At 39.6% G+C, this 12,097-nt stretch overlaps 2 protein-coding genes across 2 annotated transcripts in view; one reads left to right on the top strand and one right to left on the bottom strand.

Moving 5' to 3' along the window:
* Positions 1-674: 674 nt before the first annotated feature.
* LOC121386011 (asialoglycoprotein receptor 2-like) lies at positions 675-8,137 on the bottom strand. The gene is made up of 7 exons (XM_041516805.1): positions 8,114-8,137; positions 7,230-7,500; positions 6,783-6,842; positions 4,782-4,976; positions 3,532-3,617; positions 1,413-1,515; positions 675-1,104 (listed from the first exon to the last, which is right to left on the bottom strand). Exons 1-7 carry the CDS (start codon positions 8,135-8,137, stop codon positions 812-814), a joined length of 1,032 nt encoding a protein of 343 aa, XP_041372739.1. The 3' UTR covers positions 675-811.
* A 192-nt stretch (positions 8,138-8,329) lies between these two features.
* LOC121386012 overlaps positions 8,330-12,097 on the top strand; it is a 32,737-nt gene continuing 28,969 nt past the window's right edge. The window contains exon 1 of the mRNA XM_041516806.1: positions 8,330-8,456. Within this exon, the coding sequence (XP_041372740.1) occupies positions 8,330-8,456 (127 nt within the window). The remainder of the gene's footprint in view (positions 8,457-12,097) is intronic.

Genomic DNA, 12,097 nt, shown 5'->3' on the forward strand with positions numbered 1-12,097 from the left:
GACACCTATGTATTATTCTATTTCTTACATATCCTCAAAAAACTTAGTTTTAAGCAAATTTTAACATCTTTTTTGACTAAAGATATTTACAGCCCTTTCATTTGTAACTAACTTCCGCGTCACAGACAAATGATTGTCAGGTTAACTATACACAGTGTAATTGATTTCGATCTTACTGTGTTTTTCATTGGATGTATGGCACTGGTGACCTGGTCATCACGTACGAGAAGCCGATCGTATGTCTTGAAATTATCAACACACGTACATAACGAATGCAGGGCTGCGTTCAGCCAGACCGAGCGGAAAAACGTCCGCCAGGTTGGTTTGAGGGTGGATAGTGGTTTACGTAGTAGACCCCCGATCTTCCCATTTCCGACGCCTACGGACGTATAACACCTTGGGCTATCACTTAGCGAAATTTTACTCACCCTCACCCCCCCCCCCCCCACCCCCCCCCAATTCCCACCCCAAACCAAATAAAAGAACCAGAAATAAACCAAATGAAACCACCTCCTTCAAACCCCCGCACCCCCAAAAAACCCCACCAACAACACAACAACAGCCCCATGACCCCCCTCCCCCCCCCCCCCCCCAAACAAAAACAAAAAAAAATAAAACAAACCCCAACAACACACAACCAAGAACCAAATACAAACAACAACGTAGCATACATATGATGCAAATTTAGTTTATTTCCAAATCGTAGTTTATTTATGTACGTCAAGCCAATGCAAGGCCATATGATGCAAATTTAGTTTATTTCTAAATCGTAGTTTATTTACGTACGTCAAGCCAATGCTGTGTCCGAAATCTACTTGGCACATTTGCCACAGGGCGATGTTGGAAAGGTCGGGCTAACCTCACAAACATATCGGCCGTTATTACTGCATCTTTCATCATACCATTGGAAAACTGCGTTAGTGTTTGGTCTGTCAAACGCCAGACAGTGACTGGCTTGGGTGTCAGAACCTTGCCCACTTCTCCAGTCTGAGAAAGCACTCGCAGTGTTAGGAGGTCCTGATGGGACACCCGTCACAGCCTTAGGATCAATCCACTTCCACGTCATTTGATCGTTCAGCTTGTGTAGTCCAGCATAAAAGCTCCCTGAATTAATAAAACGAAAAAGTCATTTGAAATTTAAAAATACAATAACGTTTGTTTTGTTTAACGAAACCACTAGAGCACACTGATTAATTAATCATCGGCTATTGGATGTCATCGGAAAAAACCCGATACATTTTTCCTAAAGCAGCAAGGGATGTTTTATATGCACTTTCCCACAGACATGAAAGCACATACCACGGCCTTTGACCAGTTGTGGTGCACTGGTTGGAACGAGAAAAAACAATGGATCCACCGAGATGGTTCGACTGTAATACTAAAAATGTGAAAATATTTAAGTGTTTACTTACATTTATTACTACCAGCAATGGTAGCAAGTCTTCCCTTTATGAAATTATTTTCATCTTGACTCTCAATAACAGCTAAGTCGGCTCCCATGGTTTGACAGGCAAGCTGTAATATACAAGAACAGTTCAAATTATTATCAACAGTAATCCGCTTAGGGATTTGCATTTATGAAAAAAAGGAACAAAATATCACAGGCCTCGGTGGCTTAATGGTTAAGCCATTGGACTTATAGGTGGCAGGTACTGGGTTCGCGTCCTTATACCGGAGGGGTGAGACGTGGTCCAGTGGTAAAGCGCGTGTTTGATGCGCGGTCGGTTTGGGATCGATATCCGTCACTGGGCCCATTCTCACTCCAGCCAGTGCACCACAGCTGATACGTCAAAGACAATGGTATGTGCTATCCTGTCTATGGGATGGTGCATATAAAAGATCCCTAGCTGCTAATCAAAAAGAGTAGCCCATGAAGTGGCGACAGCGGGTTTCCTCCCTCAATATCTGTGTGGTCCTTAACCATATTCCCTGACGCCACATAACCGTAAATAAAATGTGTTGAGTGCGTCGTTAAATAAAACATTTCCTTCCTTCTTACTAGTTCCCCAGAACTTCTACAGAAAACCTATAGGAGATTATACTTCAAACAAGGGGCGGGATGTAGCTCAGTGATGCAGCGCTCGCCTGATGCACGATCGATCTAGGATCGATTCCCGTCTGTGGGCCCATTAAGTTATTTCTCGCTCCATTGGTGTAACAAAGGCCGTGGTATATACTGGTCTATGAAATGGTGCATATAAAATATCCTTTATCTGCTAATCGAAGAAGAGTAGCCCATGGCGTGCCAACAACGTGCCGACCCTTTCTCAATATCTGTTTGATCCTTAACCATATGTCCGAAGCCGTATAACCGTAAATAAAATGTGTCGAGTACGTCGTTCAATAAAACATTTCTTCAAACTTATCTTCTTGCTTATATCCAATTAAGGCTCAAGCATGCTATCCTGGACACACACCTCAGCTATCTGGGCTCTATGTCCAGTGTAGTGGGATAGTGGTTAGTGAGAGAGAAGTCGATATAGCAGCCTTACGGGTTGTTAAAACTCGCTCTGAGTGCGAACCCAGTACCTTCCATCCTTAGGTCCGATGGACGGTATTTTGATATACCAGTCGTGGGGGGGGGGGGGGGGGGGGGGGGGTATTTGTTGGAATGGGAAAACCTATCGAGCTCACAAAGAGTTATAAATCCTGCGGTCCATCACTACAAACACGTTGATGGAACTGAAACGGCCACACATAAGTTATCTTCCCATTTAGTTGATCCAGAAATATATCCGCACAAGTTTGCTGTTAGTCTGTGATAACATTATGGCAACCGGCCTCGGTGGTGTTGTGGTTAAGCCATCGGACTATAGGCTGGTAGGTACTGGGTTCCAGAGTGAGTTTTAACGACTCGGTGGGTAGGTGTAAGACCACTACACCCTCTTCTTTCTCACTAACCGCTAACAACTAACCCACCACTGTCCTGGACAGACAGCCCAGAGGTGTGTGTGTGTGCCCAGGACAGCGTGCTGGAACCTTAATTTGATATAAGCACGAAAATACCTTTTAGAAAAAGAAAGAACATTGTGGCAGACAACTTTGAAGTGGCAAGTATTGGGACTGAAGTTAACAGGGTAGAGCATGTAGTTTGCATGTGTAACTTGTTAACATTGATTGACCGGCTTCGTGGTTAGGCCATCGGTCTACATGCTGGTAGGTACTGGGTTCGGATCCCAGTCGAGGCATGGGATTTTTAATCCAGATACCGACCCCAAACCCTGAGTGAGTGCTCCGCAAGGTAATTCCAGCTCGTGCAAATATTTTTTTTTTAATGTAAAATGTGTGTACTCCGACCAGGCTTAGTGGTTTAAACCAATATCAAAGGAGAGAAAGCACATGTGTATGATTTGTAACAGTATATATATATATATATATATATATATATATATATATATATATATATATGACTGATACTAATTATACACCTAAAAACTCCAACCAGGGCCCGAACGTCCGTGGTTTTGAGTAGTTCGAGACCGTTAGCATTTGCTATGTTTGACCCGTGACATTTAAATAAATAAAACATACCCGTGCAGTAAACCAGGATTCAACGAAGTCATCAGCGAAGTAATAGCAGGAATCTTGATTGCGTTCAAAACCCATAGGGCAGTTAACTGAAATGTATATGTCAATAAAATAATATTAAAATGCGTATGGCATCCATGCACTCAGTCCTAACGTAAACGGTATTGTGGTATTCTAGGCAGGCATACATCATGCTAGAACTGTAATATATCTGATTGGATTACAAAGTGATATAATATGACAATTTATATAATAAGTATATATGCAAGTAAAATTCTAACAAAAGGTGTATTCCTCAGCAACCATAACACAACATAATTTTTATTACCAAAGTTAAAGTTTGTTTTGTTTAACGACACCACTAGACCACATTGATTTATTAATCATCGGCTATTGGATGCCAAACATATGGTCATTTTGACACAGTCAAAAAGAGAAAACCCGCTGCATTTCCCCCCATTAGTAGCAAGGGATCTTTTATATGCACCGTCCAACAGACAGGATAGCACATACCTCGACCTTTGATATACCAGTTGTGGTGCACTGGCTGAAACGAGAAATGGCTCAATGGGCACACCGACGGGGATCGATCTTAGACCGGCCGCGCATCAGGCGTGCGCTTTACCACTGGGCTACTTCCAGTACCCTATTACGAAAGAGACGGGATACACAAAAGGTCTTAAAGGAAAATTTTGATAATAAATTAATAATATATATGAGATAAAACTGTGGAATGATCAGACTAATATCATTGTTTTCACATTAATAATGACATGGATAAAATGTGAAGTGTGTTTTGTTTAATGACACCACACATGAAGAATAGAATAATGTTTTCTTTAACGACACCACTAGAGCACACTGACTATTAATCATCGGCTATTGGATGTCAACCAATGGTAATTCAGACAAATACTAGTCTTAAAATTAAATCCTCTACGGCCTTTGATATTCCAGTCGTGATGCACTGGCTGGAACGAGAAATAGCCCAATGGGCCCACCTACGGGAATCGATCCCAAACCGATCGCGCATCAAGTGAATGCTTTGCCACTGGGCTACTTATCGCCCCACCCCCAGGAGCACAATGAATAAATAACAGTCGCTACTAGATATCAAATATTAAGTTTCTGAATTTCAAGAGTACTAGAAGAGAACAGACAATATACAAAAGCATGACGAAAGCATGACGTAATAAAACTAACAGTTAATATAGCCACCTTTTAAACATTAAATGACCCTCGGCTTTACTTACCAGCCGGAGTTGCATCCACCTCGACTTCGCAGAGAAGCAGTGCATCACAAAAGAAGTTAAAATGTGTTGGTTGCAAGTTAGACTTGCTGATTCTGATGTATTGGCCTTTGGTACCCGTCGTACAGGTCAAGGTCGTGGAGGTTGCAGAAGCAACGGGCGTGGAACCTATAGTCGCACACAGCTGTGCACCAGCTCCTGTTTAGAAAATAGCATGCTATAAGAAATGTTGCTTTAACATGATGCTCTTCTAGACCCAATTTTACAAAACATCGTAAGCCTAGTTTTGCACGTAAACGTAACTCTACGACTAAACCATAACTCATGTTACTAATAATGGTACTACTAATATAGTTTGAAGTTCTCATATTCCGTTTTCCTTTGTCCCTAAAATGCTTCATCTTCCATAATGATGTGATTTTCTGTGTGTAATAGATGCCAAACACTTGTAAATGTATAACCGGTATAACTACTAGTCGCAGACGTAAACTTATGATGTTTTGTGAAATGGGCCCCTGCGTTAAAGGGACATTCCTGAGTTTGCTGCAATTTTTAAGATGATATCGACTAACAGAAACTTTTTAACGATTGTAATTACATATCAAATACATTTGTCTGCATAAAATGTTAGTGGCTGTATATTAAACGTATTTCTGTGTTTCTGGTTGTCTTAATATTTGTAAGAAGCCAAAACTGGATTTTGTCTTCAAATAATTTCGTACGTACGAAAAATATATTTTAGGAAATAAAATGAAATTTAGCCTAGTACAAATATTAGAACGATCAGAAACACGTTTAATATACAGCCACTAATATTTTATGCAGAAAAATGTATTTGATATGTAATTACAATCGTTAAAAAGTCTCTGTTAGTCGATAACATTTTAAAAATTGCAGCAAACTCAGGAATGTCCCTTTAACTGTTCACAACGAACCACACTGTTAAAAAACACCCTACCGTTACGATAAATTACTATCCTAGCCCTAACTACCTCTAGATTTTCCCCACACTTCGTCCATGAGAGTATTCCACAAAAAAACAAAATGGCAGCCGGTTAAAAGTTATATAGGTAACATCCCACATATAGGATAGCACATACCACAGCCTTTGGTATACCAGTCGTGGTGCACTGGCTGTAACGAGAAATAGCCTAATGGGCCCACCGTCGGGGATCGATCCTAGACCGACTTCTCATCAGGCGATCTGGGCTACGTCCCGCCCCACGCATGCATAACGTATCCGTCATAGTTAGATTATAAACTAATATTTGGACAACAGTTTATTTTTAACAGTTAATAACGAGTAACAGACCATTCTATTTTAAGATAAAATAAAAAAACGTAATTGTGACTGTTCAAATGTAATGGAATCACCGGACTCGATGGTGTCGTGGTTAAAGTTGGTAGGTACAGGGTTCGGAGCTCGGTACCGGCTCCCACCTAGAGCAAGTTTTAACGACTCAATGGGTAGGTGCAAAGACACTACACCCTCTTCTCTCTCATTAACAATTAACAAGTAACCCACTGTCCTGGACAGACAGCCTAGATAGCTGAGGTGTATGCCCAGGATAGCGTGCTTGAATCTTAATTGAATATAAGCACGAAAATAAGTTGAAATAAATAAATAAATAAATAGTAATGGAATCTTACATAAATATTAACTGTGTAAAGTTCTTGAGTGATAAACATTTAATTTATTTCATTTATGAATTGATAGTCACACTTCATAATGTTAAAAATGAAGCAGGAGAAGACATGAACAAAAATAAGTGATTTCTGGCTATAAATAATGCATGTGATAATAATATTTAAAGGTGTACATACAATCATAGTGGACATAAAATTTTTGTTTTAAACACCGATTCTATTTTATTACTCAGAATGTTTTTTTTTTGTGTATTTCTAGAGTTTTCACTTGGTGTGTCATTAAACTGTGGATTGTTAATGAAAAATCTTTGTTTTGGCTAAGTGATGTTTTACCGTTATGGTTAAATATGATCTTACCGCCTCCTGTAGCGGGGTCCGTTGCGAATACTTCAATCTTGACGTCGTGCAGGCGACCTCCTGAAACAGATATAAGAATCGAGGGTAGACATCTTGTTTCAATAATTGAGCTGACGCTTGACATAAGATAATATGTCAAAATAATCTGATATAAACGCCATATACGATTATTTCATTGCTGTTGGCCGCAGGTGTTTTGCAGACGCACACATCCAGTCTAGACGCTCTCAATGAAAGTAATGTATTTCGATTGTTTTAGCCGACCGCACGCACGCGCCGCATCCAGTCTATGTGAGCCTTTAAGAAGGCAGTTATTGTAGTGGCTAAATTATTATAAAATAGTTACATTTTACAACCTGATGAATACGGTTACGACGTCTACGCTTATAAGGACTTAACGGAATTATCCCCCCCAAGACAAAAAACTCAAATCAATCTTGAACGTACGTGCTTGGTCTGGGTTGTGGATAGTAAGAGAGTTGATGTTGTGAGTTCGTCCAAGATTCACCGTCCAGTAAGGATTCTGGTTGTTGCAGGCGGTGTGTGTACACGTGTCCCGAAAGAAAATCTTTCCCGTGTTCCCGTCCACGGCTCGGTCTGCCGTGTATACTCCACGCCACGTGGAACTCTGGGTAGCTGTAGCTCCTTGAGCAACATTTACCCCTAGAACAAAAGAAAGGAGGGAAATTAACTTTCCAGATAATGTTGTAACCAACAGCTATTATTTAAAAAATGAAAATAGAAAATAAAACAACCCCCAGAAAAAACGAAACAAACAAAACCCGCATAACAAAAAATCCCCACCCCACCCCACCACCACCAACAAAAAACTCGCCATTGCCTATTTCACAACCAGAAAAGTCGTCATAACATTTAGTAAGTTCAAAATGTTCTCTAACATATGTCCACAACTTATAGCTCAACGATTACTAGCGAATTCTGTACCGAAATTGATCCAAAGCAAAAAAAGAAGAAGAAAAAAGACATACCCCCAAACAAAAAACACCACCACCACCAACAATAACGACAACAAAATAACCCCACGAAACACACCGCCAAACATAAAATAAATAATAATATATAAAAAAAACATTCCATACAAAAGAAAAAAAGGAAAAAAAAGAAGAAAAAAACAAAAAACAACAACCTCAAAACTAACAAAAAAACAACAAACAAATAACAACAAAAAACCCCACAACTAGAACAGAAAAAAACGCCAATAGATTAGGTTTAAAAAACCCCACATCAATAATGTCTATATCACGTATCCAGTATATATACATGGGATAGGATAAATTATTTGAGGGCCTATAACCAATGAAGTGACATACAGAGATACGCCTGTTTAACTCCATTGTGAAGTCGGTGCTACTGTATGGAACAGAAACATGGAGGACAACTAACACCACCATCAAGAAATTACAGACCTTTATCAACAACTGTCTAAGAAGAACCCTCCAGATCCGTTGGCCAGATACCATCAGCAACATAGACTTGTAGGAGAGAACACACCAACTGGCTGCTGAAGATGAGATTAGAAGGAGACGATGGGGATGGATTGGTCATATGCTCCGGAAACCAGCATCGAATATCACCAGGCAGGCTCTGACATGGAACCCACAAGGCAGAAGAAAAAGAGGCCGCCCAAAGAGCACATGGCGAAGGGACCTCCAGGTGGACACCAAGAAGACAGGATACACCTGGAGGCAGCTTGAAACCAAAGCCCAGGGCAGACAACTCTGGAAAACTGTAGTCAACAGCCTATGCCCCAGAAGGGACGACGGGCGTAAGTAAGAAACCAATGAAGGTTCAAGCTCGTCCATCCTACACCCAATACATGGAGGGGACTGAGAATATACCGGAAGACCGTATTACAAACATTGGTCTGTTAGTAGTGGTTCGACTTTAAACAGTCTTTAGTAATAAAACCGTGATTTTATTAATTAGGTAATGTATATAATATGTAGTGGTGCCCAAGCTGTTTTGGGCTGGTGTTCGGCTTAAGATGTCCTATCTGGGACATCTTGGGTAGTTGGAACATTTTGGGCTGCTACAGTTGTTTAATGCTTAATGGCAAAAATTGGAAATAAATAACCTGAATTTCTGCATATCTGATAATTTGGTTTTAAAGCACTTTAAAGGGACATTCCCTAGTTTGCTGCATTGTAAGATATTTTCCACTAATAAAATATTTCTACGATTAAACTTACATATTAAATATATTTTCTGGTTTAGAATATCAGTGTCTGTATATTCAATGTGTTTCTGGTCGTCTTAATATTTGTAAGAAGTCCAAACTGGATTTTTTATTTTTTTTATTTTAGGAAATTTTTTTTTTTTTAACCTAGTACAAATATTATAACGATCAGAAACACGTTTAATATACAGCCACTAATATTTTATGCAGAAAAATATATTTGATATGTAATTACAATCGTTAAAAGTCTTTGTTAGTCGATAACATCTTAAAATTTGTAGCAAACTCAGGAATGTCCCTTTAAGTAATCAAACGGGTGTAATGATAAGGCGACAGGTATAAAATTGTACATTGATTGCAGCCTTTCTGGTTTTGAGATATTAATTACTTTATACTGTTTTAGGACATCACTTACCATAAGCATTTTGAGCAGCAAATACAAGGATTAAACTGATACAAGCAAACATCATCTGAAAAAAAAGAAGACAATTACAGAAATAAAAAGTAATCTAAAAGAAATATCTTCATCATAATCTCTGGGCGGGATTTAGCTCAGTCGGTCGAGTGCTCGCTTGAGGTGCTTGCGTTGCAGGATCGAACCACCTCGGATCCATTGGACTGATTTTTGTCTCGTTCCAACCAGTGCACCATACCTGTCTGTGCTTTCCTGTCTGTAGGAAAGTGCATATAAAAGATCCCTTGCTGCATTAGGTAAAATGTAGCGGGTTTCCTCCGATGACTACGTGTCAGAATTTACCATCTGTTTGACATGCAATAGGAAACCCCCTACACTTTTCCATTAGTAGCAAGGGATCTTTTATATGCAGGATAGCACATATCACGGTCTTTGTATTTCGGAGGCAGTAAAAATTCAGGGCATATTATAGAGTGTTCTGAAGTTAGGCAGAATTGGCGCTTTTAAACGAAAACAATAACGTGCATTAGATTCGCCATTGGCGCGTGCGGAATGTAGCGTGAAAGAGCGCTGATTGGAGATGCGATTGGTCGTAGGATCAATCGCCCCCACCCCAATGTTTTGTCCTGCTGCACGACTGGCACATCAAGACTATGGAATGTCTATGTAAGATATCAGATCTGTTACAGGTTTTTGTTAAATTTTGTTCTATTTTAACAACACATTAATTTATTAATCATCGACTATTGGATGTCAAACATTTTGTAATTTTGAAATAGTCTTAGAAAGAAAACCATTTCATTTTTTTCCATTAGTAGCAAGGTACATTTTATATGCACTAACCCACAGACATGACGGAACATACCACTGCCTTTGATATATCAGACGTGGTGCAGTGGAAGGAACGAAAAATAGACCAATGGGTTCGATCCTTGACCGACCGCGCATCAAGCGAGCGCTTTACCACTGGGCTATGTCCCGTCTCCCAGCTTTTTATAGGCGTCTCTCTCTCTCTCTCTCTCTCTCTCTCTCTCTCTCTCTCTCTCTCTCTCTCTCTCTCTCTCTCTCTCTCACTCACTCCCTCCCTCCCTCTCTCCCTCTCTCTCTCTCTCTCTCTCTCTCTCTCTCTCTCTCTCTCTCTCTCTCTCTCTCTCTCTCTCTCTCTCTCTCTCTCTCTCTCTCTCTCTCTCTCTCTCAATTCGGAGCACGAATAATCACGAACATGAGTCATTTACACGTCTGTAGGGAGAATTTGAAAAATGTGGCTTGTGGCTGGACGAATTTGTAAGTGGTGATAAATACATTCAGATATAAATGTACGTGACCAGGGCCCCGTTCGACGAAGCCATCTTAGCGCTAAAATCACCTTACGTGCATAGAAGGTAGTTATGCACTTAAGGTGATCACCGGCCTCGGTGGGGCAGTGGTTAAGCCATCGGACTACAGGCTGGTAGGTACAGATTTCGCCGCCCGGTACAGTCTCCTACAGCGTGCCTGAACCTCAATTGGATATAAGCACAAAAATAAGTTGAAATGAATGAATGAAGATGATCTTAGGGCTAAGATCGCTTAATGGAACAGGGCCCTGGTTTGAAAGACATCACTGTTTCAAGCAAGAATCTAAGATTTAGACCGAAATACCATACAGTTTTGAAGTAGAATCAAGTACTTTTAATAAAAACAAAAGACCCCCTCATCACCCCCCCACCCCCCAAATTATTTGAAAGAAATGACTATTTCAAGCAAGAATCTAAGATTTACCATACCATACAGTTTTGTAAGAGGCTCAAGTACCTTTAACGACATACAAAATATCCACTCCCCCCTTTTCCCCCCAAATATTTAAACGAAATTACTATTTCAAGCAAGAATCTAAAATTTAGAAAGAAATCCCATACCTTTTTTGTAGTAGAATCAAGTACCTTTAATAACACATAAAAGATCTCTTCACCCCACCAAAAAAAAACCCCCAAACAAAAACAATAACAACAAAAACCACCTCGTAATCATCCTGACCAACCAACCAACCAACCAACCAACCAACAACCCGCCAGTCTTACCTTGTAAAGATCTACTTCTACAGCAGTAGTTGGTGTCCCGTCAGTGTTGGTAAAAACTGATGCATGGTGCAATAATTCTCTCTCTCTATATATTGCCTATCGAGATAATTAAATTGGATTATTAAAAATCACAGTGAATGAATCGACATTGGGTACTATACAGACAGTCAAATTTAGGCGTCATTTTGAACATTTTGCCGTCTTTATTATTGCTTTGATGGTACATTAAAAAGAAAATTTGTAAAAAAGATATAGGAATATATTTTTTAGTGTACTAAGTCGATATAGCATGTAGTCAAAAGAGGGATACAGCTGTCCATTTTGATTACACCCTTTCCATCATAAAAAACTGATATCGTGGTGCGTAATCACGCTACACTAACTCTTAATGTCTATTATAAACGTTTTCTTTGGAATTTTTACTGAGTCTCTACGTGCTATACTACTCATTAAATATAATAATATAGATAGGATGTTTGGCAATTTGTAAAGTTTAGGATTAAGTGTTTTCTTTGCTGAATGTTAAATAGTACGTTCAAAGAAGAAATTAATAGTCTTCACTTCTACGCCGCAGATATTCTCAAGATTTTATTTTTATTTTATTTTATTTTTTAAGGTGTGTGTGTGTGTGTGTGTGTGTGTG

The sequence above is a fragment of the Gigantopelta aegis genome, chromosome 12 (assembly GCF_016097555.1).
Source record: "Gigantopelta aegis isolate Gae_Host chromosome 12, Gae_host_genome, whole genome shotgun sequence".
In the NCBI taxonomy this organism is placed as follows: Eukaryota; Metazoa; Mollusca; class Gastropoda; order Neomphalida; family Peltospiridae; genus Gigantopelta; species Gigantopelta aegis.